This window comes from Nerophis ophidion, linkage group LG12 (genome assembly GCF_033978795.1).
Source record: "Nerophis ophidion isolate RoL-2023_Sa linkage group LG12, RoL_Noph_v1.0, whole genome shotgun sequence".
NCBI lineage: Eukaryota > Metazoa > Chordata > Actinopteri > Syngnathiformes > Syngnathidae > Nerophis > Nerophis ophidion.
In genome coordinates this window covers 5,281,640-5,305,477 of record NC_084622.1, presented here as the reverse complement: position 1 = coordinate 5,305,477, position 23,838 = coordinate 5,281,640, and the positions used below count along the sequence as shown (strand labels likewise).

Here is a 23,838-nt window from a genome sequence, read left to right as displayed (position 1 = left end):
TTTGCAAAAATGACTGCGTTGGCCGGGAATCGAACCCGGGTCAACTGCTTGGAAGGCAGCTATGCTCACCACTATACCACCAACGCTGTGAGTACAAGGGGAAAGTCTGAGGAGAAGGCCAGTTTGCTACATTCCACAGCTGCCTCTTTTCCTTATATGGCAATATGGGCGTGGCTAACATGGAGCAGCCCAGCATAGAAGACTGGCTCCTCCTACAGAGTCCAGTCATCACTCTGGGCAAAGTCTTGTAACGTTGCCATAAAAACTTTTTAATATTGGGAGAAAAAAAAGGGGTTTTTAAAATAATGTTGTTTGTATTGCGAGAAAAAGACATGACAGTGTAAAAAGAGGATATAATTTTAAATGATAAATGTTACAGTACAAAACTAATGATTTCAGAAAAATACATTGTAATTTGAAGAATGGTTTTACATTAAAGAATTGTCATATTTCAGAAAAAATAAGTTTGAAAAAAATTGTTTAAATATAGAAAAAAAAGTAATAATTTTAGAAAAATATCCTTAAAATAAAGAATAAATTGTTTTGATATGAGAAAGCAGTCAAACACAATATGGTTTTACATTAAAGAAGTGTCATATTTCAGAAAAAATAAGTTTGAAAAAAATAGTTTAAATATAGAAAAAAAAGTAATAATTTTAGAAAAATATCCTTAAAATAAAGATAAATTGTTTTGATATGAGAAAACAGTCAAACACAATATGGTTTTACATTAAAGAAGTGTCATATTTTAGAAAAAATAAGTTGAAAAAAATAGTTGAAATATCGAAAAAAAAGTAATAATTTTAGAAAAATATCCTTAAAATAAAGAATAAATTGTTTTGATATGAGAAAGCAGTCAAACACAATATGGTTTTACATTAAAGAAGTGTCATATTTCAGAAAAAATAAGTTTGAAAAAAATAGTTTAAATATAGAAAAAAAAGTAATAATTTTAGAAAAATATCCTTAAAATAAAGATAAATTGTTTTGATATGAGAAAACAGTCAAACACAATATGGTTTTACATTAAAGAAGTGTCATATTTTAGAAAAAATAAGTTGAAAAAAATAGTTGAAATATCGAAAAAAAAGTAATAATTTTAGAAAAATATCCTTAAAATAAAGAATAAATTGTTTTGATATGAGAAAACAGTCAAACACAATGGTACTAAGAAAAGTCGTAGTAAGAACAAGTCGCACGCACGCACGCAGGGTGTTTGTGGTAGAGTGGTGAGCCTAGCTGTTGACAGGGGTTCTATTCCCGGCCAAAGCATGTGTTTTAATTGTTCTTGTGGGCAAATAGTGAGTGCAGAGTTTGAAAGAGCACGTGGATGAAAAAAACAAAACAAACCTTCTTGGCTTCTGTGATGTCCTTAGCGAGACTCATGGTGTAACAGATCTGCAAGAAAGATTCTCTTCACATTCCAGCACTTTTATGTTGAACATCTTTCAAGACTTGCACCTTCTCGCCCTCGGTGTTGCTCTCGAAGACGAAAGCGCTAAATGAAGGCTCGCCGTCTTGGCCGCCGTCGCTCCAGTCTCGACCCTCCACGACAAAGCCCATCAGCCTGCTGTTCTCCTGGTGAGCCGCAAACTGACACACCTCCCGCAACTGAAACTGAAACACCTTTGATTGAGTGACGCTCCTTCACACACATAGTCGGCTTCTTTACTGAACTCAGAAGCAGAGGTACTGCAAGGGAGGGTCATGAAATTATTTGTTGACGTAACTTTTTGTTTATTCCACTGCAATCTTTCCACATGTCCTTAAATACACGTTGTATTAAATACATTGTGGTGTAGTTTAGAAATGACAACATGAACCATGACATTATTGTCCTTTTGTTGGCATTAGTGCTCCAATTGTCACCTAACAATGGGTGAGGCAGTTGCCAGCTAGCGATTAGCATGTTAGTTGCCAGCTGGCGATTAGCATGTTAGTTGTCTGCTAGTGATTAGTGTGCTAGTCGTAAGCTAGAGATTAGCATAAGTGTGCCAGTCGCCAACTAGCAATTAGCGTGTCAGTTGTGAAATATCGACTAGCGTGTCGGTTACCAGCTAAATATTGAAGTGCTTGTTGCCAGCTTGCAGTTAGAGCATTAGTTGTCAGCTAGCCATTAGCAGCTAGTGATTAGGGCATAACAAATAGTGTACCATTTGTCAGCTAATAATTAAGGCACAGGTCACCAGATAGCGATTAGCGGCACTATATTATATATAGGGGTCTAATACATACATACACGTGTGTGTGTATGTAATATATATATATATATATATAGGTTCCGGTTTGGTGACTGCAGGATTAAGTCTCTGCTTTTTGCAGATGATGTGGTCCAGATGGCTTCATCTGACCGGGATCTTCAGCTCTCGCTGGATCGGTTCGCAGCCGAGTGTGAAGCGACCGGAATGAGAATCAGCATCTCCAACCGAGTCCATGGTTCTCGCCCGGAAAAGGGTGGAATGCCATCTCCGGGTTGGGGAGGAGACCCTGCCCCAAGTGGAGGAGTTCAAGTACCTAGGAGTCTTGTTCACGAGTGAGGGAAGAGTGGATCGTGAGATCGACAGGCGGATCGGTGCGGCGTCTTCAGTAATGCGGACGTTGTATCGATCCGTTGTGGTGAAGAAGGAGCTGAGCCGGAAGGCAAAGCTCTCAATTTACCGGTCGATCTACGTTCCCATCCTCACCTATGGTCATGAGCTTTGGGTCATGACCGAAAGGATAATATCACGGGTACTAGCGTTTGAAATGAGTTTCCTCCGCCGTGTGGCGGGGCTCTCCCTTAGAGATAGGGTGAGAAGCTCTGCCATCCCGGAGGAACTCAAAGTAGAGCCGCTGCTCCTTCACATCGAGAGGAGCCAGATGAGGTGGTTCGGGCATCTGGTCAGGATGCCACCCGAACGCCTCCCTAGGGAGGTGTTTAGGGCACGTCCAACCGGTAGGAGGCCACGGGGAAGACCCAGGACACGTTGGGAAAACTATGTCTCCCGGCTGGCCTGGGAACGCCTCGGGATCCCCCGGGAAGAGCTGGACGAAGTGGCTGGGGAGAGGGAAGTCTGGGTTTCCCTGCTTAGGCTGTTGCCCCCGCGACCCCACCTCGGATAAGCGGAAGATGATGGATGGATAGATATATATATATATATATATATATATGGCTCTAGGGGGGGATCCTGGTGACCTCGTATTCTTCGTATTCTTCATAGAGGTCTTCGAATATATATATATATATATATATATATATATATATATATATATATATATATATATATATATATTCGAAGACCTCTATGAAGAATACGAAGAATACGTATTATATATATATATATATATATATATATATATATATTCGAAGACCTCTATGAAGAATACGAAGAATACGGGGTCACCAGGGCCCCCCCCTAGAGCCAGGCCCGGAGGTGGGGCACGATGGCGGTTGGGCCTGTTCCCATGGGGCCCGGCCGAGCACAGCCAGAAGAGGCAACGTGGGTCCCCCCTCCATTGGGCTCACCACCCATAACTGGGGTCATAGAGGTCGGGTGCAAAGTGAGCTGGGTGACAGCCGAAGGCAGAGCACTACGCGGTCCGATCCTCGGCTACATAAGCTAGCTCTTGGGACGTGGAACGTCACCTCACTGGGGGGGAAGGAGACTGAGCTAGTGCACGAGGTGGAGAAGTTCCGGCTAGATATAGTCGGACTCACTTCGACGAACAGCAAGGGCTCTGGAACCAGTTCTCTCGAGAGGGGCTGGACTCTCTTCCACTCTCGCGTTGCCAGCAGTGAGAGGCGACGAGCTGGGGTAGCAATTCTTGTTTCCCCCTGGCTAAAAGCCTGCACGTTGGAGTTCAACCCAGTAGACGAGAGGGTAGCTTCCCTCCGCCTTCGGGTGGGGGGACGGGTCCTGACTGTTATTTGCGCTTACGCGCCAGGCGTCAGCTCAGAGTACCCACCCTTTTTGGATTCACTCGAGGGAGTACTGCAGAGTGCTCCAACGCGTGAATCCCTCGTTCTACTGGGGGACTTCAACGCTCATATTGGCAACGCCAGTGAAACCTGGAGAGGCGTGATTGGGAAGAATTGCCGCCCGGATCTGAACCAGAGTGGTGTTATATATATATATATATATATATATATATATATATATATATATATATATATATATATATATATATATATATATATATATATATATATATATATAAATGTGTGTGTGTGTGAGTGTGTGTGTATGTATACTTGTGAAGGACATAATGTCATAGCTGTCTTGAGTTTCAAACAATTTCTACAATTAATATTTTTTTTGTTATATAGTGATTGGAGCACATACTTGTTTGTCACAAAAAAACATTCATAAAGTTTGGTTCTTTTATGAATTTATTATGAGTCTGATGAAAATGTGACCAAATCTGCTGGGTCAAAAGTATACATACAGCAATATACATTATGAATTTTGGCGATGTAGAGAAGTTACAATCAAATCAAGCATGGTGGTAGTCGTATTATACTCTGGGCCTGTTTTGCTGCGCTGCCGGTTTTGCGCAGTTGGGTGTTCCAATAGGTCAAAAACCCCAAACACAAGTCAAAAGTGGTAAAGAAATGGCTAAATCAGGCTTCCCAAAGTCCTGACTTAAACGTGTGGACAGTGCTGAAGAAGTCCATGTCAGAAAACCAACACATATAGGTGAACTGCACCAATTTTGTCAAAAGGAGTGGTCAAAAATTCAAGCAAAGGCTTGCAAGAAGCTTGTGGATGGCTACCTAAGGCACCTTATTGCAGTAAAACTTGTCAAGGGACATGTAACCAAATATTAACATTGATCTATGTATACTTTTGACCCAGCAGCTTTGGTCACAGTAGACCCATAATAAATTCATAAAACAACCAAACTTCATTAATGTTTTTTGTGACAAACAATTATGTGCCCCAATCACTCTATCACAAAAAAATAAGAGTTGTAGAAATTATTGGAAACTCAAGACAGCCATGACATCATGTTCTTCATCAGTGTATGTAAACTTTTGACCACAACTGTATGTATGTATGTATGTATGTATGTATGTGATGTATGTGTAATCATGTGTGTGTGTGTGTGTGTGTGTGTATATATACACACACACACACACACACACACACGCACGCACGCGCGCGCACGCGCGCGCACGCGCACACACACGTACACACACATTATTTGCACTATAAAAAGGTATATTTAGGCCCAGTTTATTCAAAGACACAATCTCTGCTTCTTCTGGATCAGTTTGGGAGTCTGGCCTGGAAAAGACCCCTCCCCTCTAAGGCAAGTTGTAACCCTAAAGTTAGCACTAACCAAAACCCTCACCCTGATCCTAACCCCCAGTAAAACTAAAGTGTTGGGAGTGCTTTAAGGAACTTACACTTATTCTTGTAACCTGAGTCTGGGGGTCAATCAGCCTATAAAAATAGGAAAGACAAACACAACTTTAGCCTTTGTGTGATGACTGTATTATGTTGATAGTATATATTTGTACCATGAATTGATTAACGTGGACCCCGACTTAAACAAGTTGAAAAACTTATTCGGGTGTTACCATTTAGTGGTCAATTGTACGGAATATGTACTGTACTGTGCAATCTACTAATAAAAGTATCAATCAATCAATCAATCAATCTTTGAATGAACATTTATCTTAAAATAAGTTAATTAGAGGTATTATTTAAAACCTGGATCATTTCTCTGCACCAATTATTTCTGTCTTTACCTGAGACAGCTGCTGGTGACCATGAGGTGGGACTCGGTGGTCCTGAAGATGTTGTGTATGGCTCGGGCGGCCAGCACCTGCCTCATGGCCTCGTATATTACCTCCTGGTTGTCGCCGCAGCGCACCGCCATGGAGCCCAGAAAGCGCACGGCGAACACCTGCTGCAAGAGGGCGTCTGCACATGCAGCAAACAACGCTCAGGCTCAACAGGAAGTACGGGGAAAAACATGCAGAAACATCGGAGGGATCGATTAAAAAAACAAAACAGGAGGGAAACATTTACCGTCGCTTTCACCGGAACAGTCGTCATCGCTTTCTCCAAATGGATTTGTGCGCCTGGCAGGGAGGAAGGAAGCAAACATAATGATTACTGATGCATTAGGAGCAGTGAATCCTCCTGGAGATGACATAATGAAGCCTATTAGTCAGGGAGAAAACAAGCACTCACCTCCCGTCCACTCTGTTCTGATCCTGGAATTCAGAGGCGGGCAGCACGATGTCAAACTGGATGGGCGTCCCAGGCGCGATCAGGTCTTCTGGTTCCGGGGCGGCTCCCGTCTTCTGGGACACGGCACTGGTGGTGTAGACGCCTCCTGGTTTTGCTCTGCAGGAACAAAGGAAGACCACGTTCTGTGTGATGGAGTTGTCATGGCGACAAATGCACTGCTAAAATCAGCAAGCAATGTTTTCAAATATTTTACAATTTATATTCCGGGAAACAGACACTAAAAAGGCCACATTTGGTACTTTTTAAATGGGTTGTACTTGGATAGCGCTTTTCTACCTTCAAGATACTCAAAGCGCTTTGACACTATATCCACATTCACCCATTCACACACTGATGGCGGGAGCTGCCATGCAAGGTGCTAACCATGACCAATCATTTGGATCTAACCAGGAACCCTCAGGTTGCTGGCACGGCCACTCTCCCAACCGCGCCACGCCGTTACGTAACATCACCATGCGGTAGATCATCCAGTCACAATATACAATCTTTGGTCATGCACAGCCTGCTACAAGTCCAGCAACTAAACACAATGAAGTCCACTTTTACGATTAACATCATCCGAAATGTGATGTTAACATAACATTAACATTAAATTATACGGAACATTGAACACTAAAGACCCTCTACATCAGGGGTGCCCATTACGTCGTTCGCGATTATTAAGAAAAAATGACAGACAGGAAGACGAGAGACTATTTTTATTTCAACAGCCGTACCTGCTTTCAAAAACTCTAAGTGTATAAAAAGGAGTATGGTAGCTGGACAAATAATATGCCAAAAACCAACCACTTTCATGTGGTATTGGATAGAAAGGAGGACTTTTTTTCTCCTCCATTAGGAAATGTGGACGTTATCTGCACTAATTTCTGATTCCAATCAGTGCAAGTCATCAGAATAATACACCAACTTACATTCTTGTCTTCATGAAAGAAAGGAATCTATATGTGTTAAACATGCTCGTATTATCATGAAACACCTATAACTTGTTAACAAAAACGTCTCTTTCATAAAAAAAAACATATAAATTACATATATGAATGAGGTAGATCCCCTCGACTTGGTCAATTGAAAAGTAGATCGCCTGCAAAAAAAGTTTGGGCACCCCTGGTCTACAGCCTCTTCATGAGCACCAACCATAATAAAATACATCATCTCCTTCAAAAGCTCACTTTTGAATTTGCAACTTTTCATGACATCAATGAAAACCTTCTTTTTCATACAACTAACACCGCCTCTGACCCACACTTATATAAATGAGCTTTCTTATAAAATTGGAAGGCTTCGCTATACGTCTTAAACTAAAGTCTGGAGCTTCGCCAGCTATCCGTCAGTTAGCTACAGATGTGTAATCTATATCTTTGATCATTTTGTTTTCCTTCAATGAATATGCTAACCTAGCATGATGTTGTTCAAACGTGAGTGTAATGTTAGCATTGTAGTAAACATAGCTATGCTAGTGTTGCTAACGTTCGAGAGGCACATCCTGGCACTTCTGGGTTTCAGGCGATGGTCCAAGCCACATTAGGCTACTGTTTATTTACCTTAATCAGTGCATATTTAGGCTCATTTAGAAAGATTTAGAGGCAAATAAAAGGGGGTGATGGAAAAAATATTTAAAATGGGATGGAGTGGATGTTTACACTCTTAAAGGGGAACATTATCACCAGACCTATGTAAGCGTCAATATATACCTTGATGTTGCAGAAAAAAGACCATGTATTTTTTTAACCGAATTCTGAACTCTAAATGGGTGAATTTTGCCGAATTGAAAGCCCTTCTGTTTAGCCCTCTTGAAGCGATGACCTCAGTATGTGACGTTGCTTAGGTAAAGCCGCCATTTTCATTTTCTCACACACATTACAAACACCGGGTCTCAACTCTGTTAGTTTCCGTTTTTTCGACTATTTTTTAGAACCTTGGACACATCATGCCTCATCGGTGTGTTGTCGGAGGGTGTAACAACACTAACAGGAACGGATTCAAGTTGTACCACTGGCCCAAAGATGCGAAAGTGGCAAGAAATCTGTCGCCAGACCCCATCGAATGTGCCGGAGTGTTTGCACATTTTACCGGCGATGCTAAGACATGCCTTCCGACCGTGTGCAGCTGGGATAGGCTCTAGCGCCCCCCACGACCTTATAAGGGACAAGCGGTAGAAAATGGACTGATGGATGGATTTAAACCATCTATCACCACCAAGGGGTTACTGCTACTTCACTTCACTTGACACTTATGGCATTTAGAGGAGAAAAGATTGGAGGAACATCATCTATACATCTGAGGAATCCACAAATATTCATACATCGCTAAGTAACATGATTGATTGACATAACGAGTGCTGCTGTGATCGTGACGCTATTGAGAAAAAGAATATGTTTGTTTGCAGTTGATTTCCTGCTACAAATATTAGTCTCATCTACAATTCATGTCTGCAGTAGTTTTTATGTTGTGAAGTTCCTATTTTGTCTTATTTAACTGTGGATGTCCTTGTTGTGCAGCAATTTTTGCTAGCGATATAAAGATTCCGTTTATGCTGTTGAGATTTATTCTTCTACTTTATTAATACTATTAAAAATGTTTTCTAGATGCTAACAAATATAACCAAATATGCTATAATGTGGTCATCTGTGTAGAACAGTGGTCCCAAAACTACGGCCCGCGGGCCAGATGAGGCCCACCAGCGTTCGAGATCTGGCCCACGGGAAGTCCCAAGTAAATTTTTTTTTTTTTTTAAATCTGTGCTTTCTAATCCATTTTCTACCGCTTGTTGCTTGTTATTCTCAGAGTGTCCTGGCCGCTCAGGCAAACCACATTGTCTAAAAATGCATTTTCCAATCGATGACGTGATATCCTAAACAAACCCCGTTTCCATTTGAGTTGGGAAATTGTGTTAAATGAAAATATAAACAGAAAACAATGATTTGCAAATCATTTTCAACCTATATTCAGTTGAATGCACTACAAAGACAAAATATTTGATGTTCAAACTGATAAAAAATTTTTTTTTTCGCAAATAATAATTGTGGCGGGGTTTGCTGCTAGAGGGGTGTATAAAATAGTCAGGAAGTGTCATGAATACAAAGGATTCTGGGTATTTGTTGTGTTGCGTTAATGTTGTGAGGATGTTCTCCAGAAATGTGTTTGTCGTTCTTAATTGGTGTGGCTTCACAGCGTGGCGCATATTACTAAGTGTTAAAATTGTTTATATCACAACCATTAGTGTACTCTGTGTCACCCAGTATGCCTTGCAGTCGTGTGCATGTTGCCGCGGAAGCCACACACAACATGATGCTGGACTGACAAGCAGATTGTACATGTTGTAGAAGGCACAAAGCCAATGGCTTCATAGCACGCCGTAATACTTATTATTCATTCAAGAGAATAATAGCGTCTCCTAATGTCTTCTTCGCTTTATGACACGGGTCTTAAATGGCTCTTTGAATGGCAAAGGATACCGATCCCAGAACTATGTATATCAATTATTTCCGGATGGTTCAACCGCCACCCGCCCGAATCTAATTAAAATCTATTTTTTCGTCATGTCAACTGCCCGACCCGCGGTTCATCCGTGGAACCGCGCATCTCTAATATATATATATATATATATATATATATATATATATATATATATATATATATATATATATATATATACATATATAAATATATATATATGTATATATATATATATATACATTAATTTTATACAAATATATGTATATATATATATAAAATATATATATATATAAAATATATATATTTATTTATTTTATACAAATATATATACATATATATTTTATACATATATATATATAAATATATTAGAGATCCGCGGTTTGTGATCTCATCCGCGTTTCCATATGAGTTGGGATATTGTGTTAGATATATATATAAACAGCCCGGCCCCCAGCCAAATTATTTTAACCCAATGTGGCCCCCAGATCTAATAGTTTGGGGACCCCTGGTGTAGAATACAACATTTTCCTGCACAAGTTTGGCCGACTACGGTGACGGCGTAGCTCAGCCAAGGCTCTATCTCCACAAAGACCTCCTCCACCGGTCTTTCGTCCCACCAGACCGTAACCTCCTGGGCGTCCTCCTCCACCGGTATTCCTGTTAGCTCCTCCTAGGCCGCATCCACCGGTATTCCGGTTAGCTAGGCCACTACCACCTCCTAGGCCGCCTCCACCGGCACCACGGCTAGCTGTAGTTAGTCCTAGCCCAAGTCATAGTCACAGCCACAGTCGCAGTCATAGTCCTACTCATAGTCCTAGTCGTAGTCAAAGTCCTAGTCTTAGTCCTAGTTCGAGTCCTGATCCTAGTCATAGTCCTAGTCTTAGTCCCAGTCATAGTTTGAGTCCAAGTCTGTGTCATAGTCCTAGTCCAGGTCTGGATCCCAATCCAGCACCTGACTTTTTGCTGGATCCCACTCCAGCACCTAACTGTGTGCTGGATCCCCCTCCAGCACTGGACACTGTGCTGGATCCCACTCCAGCACTTGACACTATGCTGGATCCCACTCCAACACCGGACACTTTGCTGGATCCCACTCCAGCACTAGACTCTATGCTGGATCCCACTCCAGCACCGGACTCAATGCTGGATTCCACTGCAGCACCTGCTCTTCGGCTGACACCAGCACCTGCTCTTCGGCTGTAGTTTGCTAAACGCAACAGGTGACGTCTGCTCCTTTGCTGACACCAGTGCCTGCTCCTCGGCTGACGCTCAAAGCTCCTGCGGTGGCTTCGCCTGCTGTTCCAGCACCTGTCTCCACGGCAACGATGACGCCACCTGCTTGGACTACAGCACCCGCACCGTCTTCGCCTGCTGCACTCAGTCCTGCTTTGGCTGCAGTACCCGCACCTTCCTCATCTGCAGCTTCCAAACCCGCCATGACGACGGCGCCGAAGTGCCCTCCTCTACGTCGGCCACTGGTGTGGCCGTGCCCAGGTTGTCCTCGTGGTGTGGCCTCTACGAGGTCGCCCTCCTCGTCGGCCGCTTCCTCCTCCACGTCGGCCACGAATGTGGCCGTGCCCAGGTCGTCCTCCTCGCAGGGCGCTTCTTCCTCCAAGTCGGCCACGGGTGTGGCCTCTACGAGGTCGCCCTCCAAGATTTTTACTGCGGCGGTTGGAACGCCACCTGACTTGTCCTCGGTGGATTCGGGGACACGCGACCTGGCAACCCTCCACCGTGTCCTCCCTCAGCCCTCCCTTCATGTATGGACTTTTTTGTGTGGGGGGGTTCAAGCTGGAACTTTTGGGACATCTGGCATCTGTCCCTTGAGGGGGGCTTCTATCATGATCCAGGACTTGGATCATGGCATGTTCTGGTTTGGTTCTGTTTTGTAATCACCCTGTTTTGTATTTGACGTTTTTTAGTTCCCGGTGGCACTTCCTGTTTTGTTTCTGTTTCCTTAGCAACACATTTGTGTCACCTGCCTTCCGTTTGTTCACACGCACCTGATTCTTGATTATCTCCTTATTTAAGACCTCCTTTGTTTGCCTTTCGTCTTCGGACTGTAGTTTGCTATAGGCAACAGGTGACGTCGCATTCCCGTATTGTGGTAACTATCTTTCGTACTCGATTAGCTTCCATGCTATTTTGTTTGTCTATCCCTAGCTTACACGCTAGCGCTTTCTGTTTGTTTTGTTCTATAGTGCCTTTGTGCAATTGCCTTTGTTCTTAGTTTGTTTTATAGTGTAAATAAATCATTATCCTTACCCTCACGCTGTGTTCCATCCCCGCTGCACCCACAAGAACGCAAACACGCACCACGATGCCACCGACACGTAACAAACCCTTGTAAACTGTTTGCATTAGCTCCCATTTAGGATTCACGTCAAGACAAATTTGACATCTAAATAGTATCAATGGGTAATGTAGCTGACCTGTCAGGGTCAGGTGAGCCTTCCTGCCTCTTCTCAAAGCTGGTGATGGGCGTGACGGCCTGGATGGCAGTTTGGTTCAAGCGGATAGCCACGGCCTGGACACAAAGAAGTCAAAGACAAGAGTTTGTGGACAGAACAGTTGTGTACTCTGGAAAAAGCCCCAAGACAAACAGTTAATGTGATCTCATTGTATGAAGAAGAAACACACGCCATGTTCTTTACCTCTGGGTTGTCGGTCAGGTAGATCTGTCTGGAGATGTTGTTGACAGTGCAAATCCACTGAGGAAGAAACATAGAGTTGAGGACTTGCTTTGACAGGCCGGACGGGCATGTCCAAAACCACCAAGTCCCTCCCTCCCAACTGTTACTATCTCTCCATGTTTAGTCTTTTGCAGGCATAGAAAATTATTCCTGAGGTCCTTCAATAAGCTCTTGGGTCTTTCCCATGGTGGTAGAGAGGTTTGAATGGAAGAGATTGTTTCCTTTATCCAACTGTGATTCGGAATGACTCGGATCCAAACCAGTTTGTGAGGGTCAGCATTATTTCTGGTTAGTAGGGGATCAAAAGTAACTATTTTAGGTGTTTCCTTCAATCAAATACAAATGACGTTATACTTGTATTTAATGTAATCTTGGATTTTTTTGTTGAAATTGTGCCACGCTCTGTTAAAAGAAAGCTAGCATGAACATTTTGGACAGTTCACGTCTTGGTATGGGATTAAAGTTCGGAAATCAGCAGGGGATCAAAGTAAGAGGTGAAACATTCTGCTGCATGCTTTGAATGGGAAAAATGTAGGACAGTTTTATTTATATATATATATATATATATATATATATATATATATATATATATATATATATATATATATATATATATATAGATAGAAAACTGATGGAATAAAAATGATTCCATCAATTTATGATTATAGACATAGGATTGAAATTTGAATTTACAATGGTTCTCATTTTGAGAAACAAATGTGCAATTTGTAATGTTTTTAAAAATTTACATTAACTGACAGTGTTCACTTATTCAACACAACATTGAAATGTCCCCAGGCTGTCCGCGCATTGTTAATCTTGCTAAGCAAACGGGAGGTAACTAAAACAAACTCACTTCTTCGTATTCCTTTTTGCTCTCTGCTTGTAGAGTCATGGACCTGGTCGTTAACAAAACAAGAAAAAGAACAGGTGTTAAACAGAATTTGTCGTTGTGGAGTGTACACGAATGTGCCTACGCTTTTCCAGATGGCGATGTGATTTGGAAACAGTAGTGTCGGTCTTCACACTCAATGGCCATGACAGAGCTGTTGTCAAGGTCCAGCACCATGCCCCCGGCCACTGCCCCCCGGGGCTGACACATGAGGTTCCCCCCTAGCGTGAAGAAATAGAGGCGGTCCCAGGCTGTGGTCACCAGGCCTGTTTTACTGGGGACAGAAAGTCAGATTAACATCCACAGTTAAAAGTTTGAAATGTTAGATTAAGGTAAACATTTGACTGTTCATGAATATGAAGAGACTGAGCTAGTTTACCAGACACCACAACGGATCCACGTTACATGAGTTAGCTTAGTTTACATTTGACATTCAAAAGACAGTCCTAGCATGTCTATGGACTTTCGGCCATAAATATCAGAGGGGCATCATCACATGTCTCTGTGGCGCAATCCGAATTTGTCGACCCAGCAGGGCAACGCACAATCCAAACGGCAGATAACCTGTTATCATAGTTCTGAAAATATGTCATCGTGGCACGTGACGCTCCACTTCCCCTAAGGGTCCAGTGCATATCCCTGTAACCTTGAAACTCAGACTGTTTCTGTGGCGCAATCGGTTAGTGCTATCGGTTTACCGAAAGGTTGGTGGTTCAAGCCCGCCCAGGGATGCATCCTTTTTTAACTGGAGGACTTAGGTTTAGACTGAGGATCACAGGTTCATGATTAAAACAAATAAATTAAACTTGTGGTCGAATCACCACTTACATAAAAATCATGATTCGCCATAACTCAATAGTTTTCCAGACCGAGGACCACCAGATAGACTGTGTACCCCTAACTTTTACAGTATATATTTTTTTGTTTTTTTTAATTCAACTGGTCCTATGTATACCTTTGTTTTGTGCAATACCAAGATATTCAAATAAAACACCAGGTTATTTTTCTGTGTTTGTATTTTAAATGTAGAGGGAATGGCCATGCCACTGCCATTTTTAAACTACACTACATTGTGTTGGCTCATTGTGGATTTCAAGACGTTTAAAATTTCTGGAAAAATTGCTTTGTACCCAATTGAACAGGTCTCCGTGGCTCAATTGTTTAGCACATTCGGCTGTTAACTCAGGACTTCTCGAGACATTCTTAATAAGAGGCAGACCTACTAACCCTTCCTCCACCGTGCTGCCCTAATACACAAGTTGATTTATTTAACTGCAGGTGGAATTATAGTAAGAAATATAATCAACTGTAGCGGTTGATTTACGGACAAAATTCACCACACCTGTTACTTGATTTTGTTAATATTATTCACTGTACTGTTCTAGTATGCACAGGACAAGAGGTAATTCGGCACGGCCCCTTTAAGTGGCCGTCAGGAGATTCTCCCAAAGGTGGGGATTTGTTGTTCCCGCCATTTTTGAGTGCGTAGGAGTCATTTTTGTTTGTTCTGAGTGAATAAAGGACGCACACGTTTTTGTGTGTCAACGATACTTAAAGTTGTCTTGCTTTCACGCTACAAGCACAACACTGGTGACACCGACGCTTCACTGAACGGATTCAGTGAATTTTATCGACCATGACAGCGAATGCGGTTTCTCTGAAGCTACCCCAGTTCTGGGAATCTTCCGCGACTGTATGGTTTGCCCAGGCCGAGTCACAGTTCGCCCTGCGTGGTATCACCGAGGACGACACTAAGTTTCATTATGTCGTGTCCTCCCTCGGGAGCGAGACGGCGACCAGGGTGGCTGGCGTCCTTACGCATCCACCGGAGAAGAACAAGTACCTCACGTTGAAGGCTCACCTCTCAAAGACATTTGGACTTTCCGACGCGGAGCGAGCTTGCTGCCCTTTTTCGTTGCAGGGGCTTGGCGATTGCAAGCCCCCTGAACTCATGGACAAAATGCTAAGCCTCTTAGGTGAGCACAGACCAGGATTCCTTTTCGTGCAGCTTTTCTTGACACTCCTGCCTTCTCAGGTTAGGGCTGCTTTAGCTAACACCGCCATTTTGGACTGCCGCGAACTAGCTGCGGAAGCAGATAAGTTCATTGTAGCCTCCCAACCGACCTATGTGGCTGCATTACTTCCAACTGAGGCAGATTCTTCCAATATCGCTGCTGCCGCTCCTGCTGCGGCGCCCCCCAGGCGGCAAACAGATTCTGGACTATGTTTTTTCCATGCAAAGTTCGGGACAAAAGCCAGGCGGTGCCGCCCATTGTGCCGTTTTCGTGAACCTCTGCCGGGAAAAGCCGGGGCCGGCGCTCAGCAGTAGCCATGAGTGTCGGCAGTACTGGCAGGCTGCTCTTCATCCAAGACTCCCTCTCTGGACGACGGTTCCTGTGTGACACGGGCGCGCAGAGAAGCGTCCTGCTAGCATCAAAGTTGGACTTGCTGTCTGAGTCACATGCCCCACCATGGAAGTGGCCAACGGCAGACCTATCCGCACTTATGGAATATGGTATGTGGAACTGTGTTTTGGTGGACAGCGTTTCAGTTGGGACTTTGTGACTGCTAAAGTGACAGTGCCGCTCATAGGTGCAAATTTTCTCTGTGCTTTCGGCCTCCTTGTGGATGTAAAAAACAGGCGTTTGGTGGATGCAATTACGTTCTACTCGTACAAGTGCAGTCTCAGCGCGACAGACTCAATCAGACTTTCCAGCATGCTACCCACCGCAGACATTTTTCTGCGCCTCCTCGCCGATTTCCCCACCCTGGTACAGCCCACGTTCTCGTCAGATACCGCCAAACATGGTGTTGAACAACACATCGCCACCACGGGCCCCCCTGTGCACGCACAAGCCCGGCGCCTGGACCCTGCTAAGCTCTCCATCGCTAGAGCTGAATTCGAGACCATGGAACGCCTCTGGATAATTTGCCGCTCAGACAGCCCGTGGGCGTCGCCCTTCCACATGGTGGAGAAGCCCGGAGGTGGATGGTGGATGGCAGCCGTGCGGGGATTACCGCAGACTCAACGAGGCGACTACCCCGGACCGTTATTCGGTCCCCCACATACAAGATTTTTCCGCCAACCTGGCTAGTAAAACTGTTTTCTCTAAGGTAGAGCTCGTCCGGGGCTATCATCAGGGGGCGGTCCACCCCTCTGATATTCCGAAGACAGCGGTCATCACCCCATTTGGAGTGTTCGAATTTTTACGTATGCCTTTTGGCCTTAAGAGTGCCGCACAGACTTTCCAGCGGTTGATGGACTGTTTTACGTGACTTGCCGTTTTTGTTTGTCTACTTTGACGATATCCTGTTAGTGAGCACCTCTCAAGCCGAGCATGTGACCCACCTCAGGACTCTTTTTCAGCGCCTTAGCCAATTCGGGGTGTCTGTAATCGACTTCCTCGGACATCGTGTCACGGAGTGCGGGGCAGTTCCCCTCCCAGTAAAAGTTGCTGCCATCGCAAACTTCCCCCGCCCACTCACAGTTAAGGCTCTTCAGGAGTTCCTTGGCATGGTAAATTTTTACCATCGTTTCATTCCCCGGGCAGCTGACCTCATGCGGCCCCTGTATGATGCTCTTAAAGGAGCTGCTCCCAAGCACATGGTGGACTGATTTGACACGCGGCACAGTGCTTTTGTGGGGGACAAGTCTGCTCTCGCTAACGCTACCCTGCTGGCACACCCATTACCCAATGCTCCTATTGCAATCACCACGGACGCGTCAGACTATGTTGTAGGTGCACTGCATAAGCAGTGGGTGGGTGGCACTTGGCAACCTTTGTCGTTCTTTAGCAGGCAGTTGCGCCCCTGCGAGCGGAAATATAGCACATTTGACCGTGAGCTCCTTGGCCTCTTTCTGACCATACGCCATTTCCGTTCTTTGCTTGAAGGCCGGCCCTTCACAGCTTTTGTGGACCACAAACTCCTCACTTTCGCGATGGCCAAGACGGCTGAACCGTGGTCGGCTCAGCAACAGAGGCACCTCTCCTACGTCTCAAGAGTTCACGACGGACATCCAACACATTGCTGGTAAGCGCAATGTCATTGCTGACTGCCTTTCCCGTGCCGTCGCTGGCGCTGTTCATGTGGGGCTCGATTTTGCTCAAATGGCAGTTGACCAGGCCGACGACCCAGACATCAAAGCGCTGAAGGCTGCAGCCACAGGGTTACGGTTGTCTGAAGTCCCATTTGAGGACACAGGGGTTACGCTCCTTTGTGACGTCGCTACCGGTCGGCCACGGCACTTGTGCCCGCCAGTTGGAGGCGGTGCGTGTTCGACTCCATCCACGGCCTTTCTCACCAGCGCTCAAAAGTGCACTGCCACACGCGGGCTCTACTGGCACAGTTTTCGGTTCCGGAGCGCCGTTTTGACCATGTCAATGTGGACTTGGTCGGGCCTCTCCCATCCTCACGCAGCTGCACGTACCTCCTCACGTTGGTCGACAGGACTACCCGCTGGCCGGAGGCGGTACCTCTGACGTCCGCCACCTCCACAGAGGTGGCGCGCGTGTTCATTTGAACGTGGGTTGCCCGTTTCAGTACCCCGTCAGATTTATCATCCGACCGGGGCTCTCAGTGGTAAAACTCCACCACACAACGGCGTATCACCCACAGGCCAATGGTATGTGTGAGCGATTTCAAAGATCCATGAAGGCAGCGCTTAGGGCTTCACTGAAAGACAGCGCCTGGGTAGACAAGCTCCCTTGGGTGATGCTGGGCCTTCAGACTGCCCCCAAGGAAGACCTGCAATCTTCCTTGGCAGAGTTGGTGTATGGCCAGCCCCTGCGGGTGCCAGGTGACATCATTCCTAGCACGACGGCACCTTGGTCCGCTGGTGAGCAGCGAGCTGCTCTCCTTGATGCCGCCAAGGGTTTTTTCCCCCATCCCTACTTCTCAACACGGCCTTACGCCGTCTAATGTTCCCACTTCTTTAAGGAGAGCAGCATTTGTTTTTGTCCACCACGACACCCACCGCGGCCCCCTTCAGCCTCCTTACGATGGGCCATTTCGCATCCTAGAGAGCGGGGACAAACATTTTCTCTTGGATATCGGGGGCCAGTCTGAAAAAATCACAGTGGCCCGGCTGAAAGCGGCCCACTTGGATCTCAGTCAGCCAGTTACCACAGCTGTACCCCCGCGCCGGGGTGGTCCGCCCCCTTTACCTAGGCCCCTTGATAAGTTTTTGCATCCTTCTAAGCAGTCCCTCGGTACCTTAGACTGTGCAGATACTCTACCGGTTCCCCCTGCTGACTCCCCGGCGTTAGTAGCAGTCCTGCGAACCCGGTCTGGTCGGCCCGTTCGTGCCCCTGTCCATTGACCGTTTATTTTTCTTTGTGATGGCGAATTCTGGGGGGCCGTGTGTAGCGGTTGATTCACGGACATAATTCACCACACCTGTTACTTGACTTTGTTATTATTATTCACTGTACTGTTCTATTATGCACATGACAATGTTGTTCTGCTGTGCATACATGTATGCAGCTAAGAGCGGGTAATTCGGTGCGGCCCCTTTAAGTTGCCATCAGAAGATTCTCCCAAAGGTGGGGGTTTGTTGTTCCCGCCATTTTTGAGTGTGGAAGTCTCATTCTCGTTTGTTCTGAGTGAACAAAGGACGCACACGTTTTTGTGTGTCAACGATGCTTAAAGTTGTCTTGCTTTCACGCTACAAGCACAACACAACCAAACTTTTCACAGCCCACCTGTTGTGGACTGACGGTATTTAAACAAGTCTCTGTGGCGCAATCTGTTAACGTTTTCGGCTGTTAAACGAAAAGATGGTGGTTAAAGCACACCCAGAGACTATTTGTTTCTTGACTGCATAGGTTCAGACCAAGGATCACAGGTTCAACCCGAAAAAAACAAAAAAAATTAACTTGGGATCACAGGCTAAAATTCATGATTCCAGACCAAGGACCACCAGATAGGCCGTGTCCCTTTAAGTCATACAGCCGTATAATTTGTATGAAAGTTGTTGTTTTTTTGTTTTTTTTTAATCATATGGTTCTATATATATGCCTTGTTATTGTGCAATATTAAGATATTCAAATAATACAAAAGTTGAATTATTTGATTGCAGGTGGAATTAAAGTAAGAAATATAATCAACCGAACTTTTCACAGCCCACCTGTTATGGACTGAGATAATTTACACTAGTCTCTGTGGCGCAATCGGTTAGCGTGTTCGGCTGTAAACCGAAAAGTTGGTGGTTCAAGCCCACCCAGGGATGTCTTTTCTCTTAACTGCAGGACATGGGTTTAGACTGAGGATCACAGGTTAAATTCTAAATAAAAATATTTACTTGGGGTGAATCACCACTAGGCGGTGGGCGCTGGAGCCCATCTCAGCTACAATCGGGCTACACCCTTGACAAGTCTCCACCTCATTGCAGGGGCCAACACAGATAGACAGACAACATTCCCACTCACATTCACACACTAGGGCCAATTTAGTGTTGCCAATCAACCTATCCCCAGGTGCATGTCTTTGGAAGTGAGAGGAAGCCAGAGTACCCGGAGGGAACCCACACAGTCACGGGGAGGGCATGCAAACGCCACACAGAAACATCCCGAGCCCGGGATTGAACTCAGGACTTCTCGAGACCTTCGTAATATGAGGCAGCTGTACTAGCCCTTCTTCCACCGTGCTGCCCTAATACACAAGTTGATTTATTTAACTGCAGGTGGAATTAAAGTAAGAAATATAATCAACCAAACTTTTCACAGCCCACCTGTTATGGACTGACAGCATTTAAACAAGTCTCTATGGCGCATTTGGTTAGCGCGTTCGGCTGTTAACTGAAAGGTTGGTGGTTCAAGCCCACCTGGGGACGACTTGTTTCTTGACAGCAGGACATAGGTTTAGACCGAGGATCACAAGTCAGCCCTGAAGTAAAAAAAAATTACTTGGGGTCACAGGCTAAAAATCATGATTCCAGACCGAGGACCGCCAGATAGACTGTGTCCCTCTAAGTCAGGGGTCGGGAAACTTTTTGGCTGAGAGAGCCATGAAAGCCAAATATTTTAAAAACGTATTTCCATGAGAGCCATATTATATTTTGGTAATACTTTGATATGGGGAACATATTCACCATTAATTAGTTGCTTATTAACATGCAAATTCGTAACATATTGGCTCTTAATTAGTCATTTTTAAATACTTATTAATGCCTTTTTCTGCATGGCCTTATTTTACAAGCAGTAAGCCATTAACTAAGAGTCTTCCTTATAACCTCAGAATTATTGCTTATTAGTAACCCTAACCCTTACATGGTCCCCTAGAGTCCAAATAACTCTTAAGTCTTTGTTACTTAGAATATGTTCCCCATACTAAAGTGTTACCACTATTTTTTAACACTGACTACAACTAAATGTGTGCATTTTTAACTTAGATTAACATTTTTAGAGTATAAGTCTCTTATTCTTTTTAATAACATTGTTATTCTGAAGCTAACAAATAATAAATGAAATACTTCTTACCATTAATGCGACTTCTTGGATTGATGGAATAAAATGCATGAGAATGTTTTTAATTTGGAACGTTATTTTTAACCCTGTGATTACCAGCGGAATTATTCATTACTTATCGTGTTAAGCAATGTCAGCTAAGATTTATCTGAGAGCCAGATGCAGTCATCAAAAGAGCCACATCTGGCTCTAGAGCCGCAGGTTCCTTACCCCTGCTCTAAGTTATACATTCGTATATTTTGTATGAAAGTTTTTTGTTTTGTTTTTTTAATCAATTGGTTCTATTAATACATTGTTATTGTGCAATACCAAGATATTCAAATAATACACAAGTTGATTTCTTTAATTGAAGGTGGAATTAAAGTAAGAAATATGATCAACCGGACTTTTCACGGCCCACCTGTTGCGGACTAACATCTCTGAAACAAGTCTCTGTGGTGCAATCGGTTAGCGCGTTTGGCTGTTAACTGAAAGGTTGGTGGTTCAAGCCCACCCAGGGACGATTTGTTTTTTGACTGCAGGACATAGATTTAGACTGACGATCACAGGTCAGCCCTAAAATATAAAAATTAACTTGGGGTCACAGGCTAAAAATCATGATTCCAGACTGAGGACCACCAGATAGACTGTGTCCTTCTACTTTTTATAACAGTTTTTCTTTTTATCAACTGGCTCTATATATACCTTGTTAATGTGCAATACCAATACATTCAAATAATACACAAGTTGATTTCTTTAATTGCCGGTGGAATTAAATTAAGAAATATTATCAACCGAACTTTTCACAGCCCACCTGTTGTGGACTGAAAGACCTTGAACAAGTCTCTGTGGCGCAATCGGTTAGCGCGTTCGGCTGTTAACCGAAAGGTTGGTGGTTCAAGCCCACCCAGGGACGTCTTTTCTCTTGATTGCAGGACATAGGTTAAGACTAAGGATCACAAGTTCAATTCTAAAAAAAAATATTTACTTGGGGTCGAATCACCACTAGGCGGTGGCCGCCGGAGCCCATCTCAGCTGCAAATGGGCTATACCCTTGATAAGTCGCCAACACATATAGACTGACAACATTCACACACTCGGGCCAATTTAGTGTTGCCAATCAACCTATCCCCAGGTGCATGTCTTTGGAAGTGGGAGGAAGCCAGTCTACCCGGAGGGCAGTCACGGGGAGGACATGCAAACGCCACACAGAAACATCCCGAGCCCGGGATTGAACTCAGGACTTCTCGAGACCTTCGTAATATGAGGCAGCTGTACTAGCCCTTCTTCCACCGTGCTGCCCTAATACACATGTTGATTTATTTAACTGCAGGTGGAATTAAAGTAAGAAATATAATCAACCAAACTTTTCACAGCCCACCTGTTATGGACTGACAGTATTTAAACAAGTCTCTGTGGCGCAATCGGTTAGCGCGTTCGGCTGTTAACCGAAAGGTTGGTGGTTCAAGTCCACCCAGGGACGTCTTTTCTTTTGACTGCAGGACATAGGTTTAGACTGAGGATCACAGGTTCAATTCTAAAAAAAAATATTTACCTGGGGTCAAATCACCATTAGGCGGTAGGCGCCGGAGCCCATCTCAGCTACAATCGGGCTACACCCTTGATAAGTCTCCACCTCATTGCAGGGGCCAACACATATAGACTGACAACTGACGCAGTCACAGGGAGGACATGCAAACGCCACACAGAAACATCCCGAGCCCGGGATTGAACTCAGGACTTCTCGAGACCTTCGTAATATGAGGCAGCTGTACTAGCCCTTCTTCCACCGTGCTGCCCTAATACACATGTTGATTTATTTAACTGCAGGTGGAATTAAAGTAAGAAATATAATCAACCAAACTTTTCACAGCCCACCTGTTATGGACTGACAGTATTTAAACAAGTCTCTGTGGCGCAATCGGTTAGCGCGTTCGGCTGTTAACCGAAAGGTTGGTGGTTCAAGTCCACCCAGGGACGTCTTTTCTTTTGACTGCAGGACATAGGTTTAGACTGAGGATCACAGGTTCAATTCTAAAAAAAAATATATTTACCTGGGGTCAAATCACCACTAGGCGGTGGGCGCCGGAGCCCATCTCAGCTACAATCGGGCTACACCCTTGATAAGTCTCCACCTCATTGAAGGGGCCAACACATATAGACTGACAACTGACGCAGTCACGGGGAGGACATGCAAACGCCACACAGAAACATCCCGAGCCCGGGATTGAACTCAGGACTTCTCGAGACCTTCGTAATATGAGGAGGCTGTACTAGCCCTTCTTCCACCGTGCTGCCCTAATACACAAGTAGATTTATTTAACTGCTCCCCTTATTTCCCAGAGTGATCTAGGGGATGGGTCAAATGCAGAGGACACATTTCACCACACCTAGTGTGTGTGTGTGTGTGTGTGACAATCATTGGTACTTTAACTTTATACAGCATACGGTATCTTGTGCAAAAGGTTTTTTAAAAATCAACTGGTCTTATCCTAAAATCCTGGACTTTCTGTGCAATACCAATATATTCAAATAATACACAAGTTTATTTATCTGTGTTTGTATTTTAAATGTAGAGTGAGTAGGGCGGCCATGCTACTGCCATTTATAAACTACACTACATTGTGTTGGCTCAATGACGTTTCAAATTTGTGGAAAAATTATAGGTGCATTTCAGATGTGTGTTTTAAGATGTGATCGGCTAAACATTCCACAACTACCCCATGTCCACGACTGCTGACTTGACTAAACAAGTCTCTGCGGCGCAATCAGTATGCGCGTTCTGCTGTTAACCGAAGGGTTAGTGGTTTGAGTCCATCAAGGAACAAAATTAGTTTTGACTGCATGACTTGGACAGGAGGGTCCCACAAAAAAAATAAGCTTGGGAACAGTTACTATGGAGAGGGTAGCCCACTTAGTTGTCAATGACCTCAACTCAATTGTTTCCCAGACCCAAGACCCCCATACTGATTAAGAGATGTACCTGGCACTCCTTACTTATGGAGTATATCTTGTATGAAAGTTTATTTTATTGTTTTTTAAATTAAACTGACAAATGTAATTTTGTATTTAAAGACATTTAAAATGTGTGGATAAATTGCAAGGGAATA

General features: G+C 44.3%; 1 protein-coding gene and 7 non-coding genes across 8 annotated transcripts in view; 6 read left to right on the top strand and 2 right to left on the bottom strand.

Moving 5' to 3' along the window:
• appl2 (adaptor protein, phosphotyrosine interaction, PH domain and leucine zipper containing 2) overlaps positions 1 to 23,838 on the bottom strand; it is a 46,499-nt gene that overhangs the window by 4,506 nt on the left and 18,155 nt on the right. The window contains exons 11-20 of the mRNA XM_061916733.1: positions 13,369 to 13,557; positions 13,248 to 13,290; positions 12,353 to 12,409; positions 12,131 to 12,225; positions 6,183 to 6,338; positions 6,018 to 6,070; positions 5,735 to 5,909; positions 5,390 to 5,426; positions 1,462 to 1,617; positions 1,351 to 1,398 (exon numbers count right to left, since the gene is read on the bottom strand). Coding sequence (XP_061772717.1) covers positions 1,351 to 1,398; positions 1,462 to 1,617; positions 5,390 to 5,426; positions 5,735 to 5,909; positions 6,018 to 6,070; positions 6,183 to 6,338; positions 12,131 to 12,225; positions 12,353 to 12,409; positions 13,248 to 13,290; positions 13,369 to 13,557 — 1,009 coding nt within the window. The remainder of the gene's footprint in view (positions 1 to 1,350; positions 1,399 to 1,461; positions 1,618 to 5,389; positions 5,427 to 5,734; positions 5,910 to 6,017; positions 6,071 to 6,182; positions 6,339 to 12,130; positions 12,226 to 12,352; positions 12,410 to 13,247; positions 13,291 to 13,368; positions 13,558 to 23,838) is intronic.
• Positions 15 to 86, bottom strand: trnag-ucc (transfer RNA glycine (anticodon UCC)). The gene has a single exon. It is a non-coding gene; the product is annotated as a tRNA-Gly (tRNA).
• On the top strand, positions 19,439 to 19,512 carry trnay-gua (transfer RNA tyrosine (anticodon GUA)). Its single transcript has one exon. It is a non-coding gene; the product is annotated as a tRNA-Tyr (tRNA).
• On the top strand, positions 20,042 to 20,115 carry trnan-guu (transfer RNA asparagine (anticodon GUU)). Its single transcript has one exon. It is a non-coding gene; the product is annotated as a tRNA-Asn (tRNA).
• Positions 21,178 to 21,251, top strand: trnan-guu (transfer RNA asparagine (anticodon GUU)). The gene has a single exon. It is a non-coding gene; the product is annotated as a tRNA-Asn (tRNA).
• On the top strand, positions 21,571 to 21,644 carry trnan-guu (transfer RNA asparagine (anticodon GUU)). The gene has a single exon. It is a non-coding gene; the product is annotated as a tRNA-Asn (tRNA).
• Positions 22,138 to 22,211, top strand: trnan-guu (transfer RNA asparagine (anticodon GUU)). Its single transcript has one exon. It is a non-coding gene; the product is annotated as a tRNA-Asn (tRNA).
• Positions 22,635 to 22,708, top strand: trnan-guu (transfer RNA asparagine (anticodon GUU)). Its single transcript has one exon. It is a non-coding gene; the product is annotated as a tRNA-Asn (tRNA).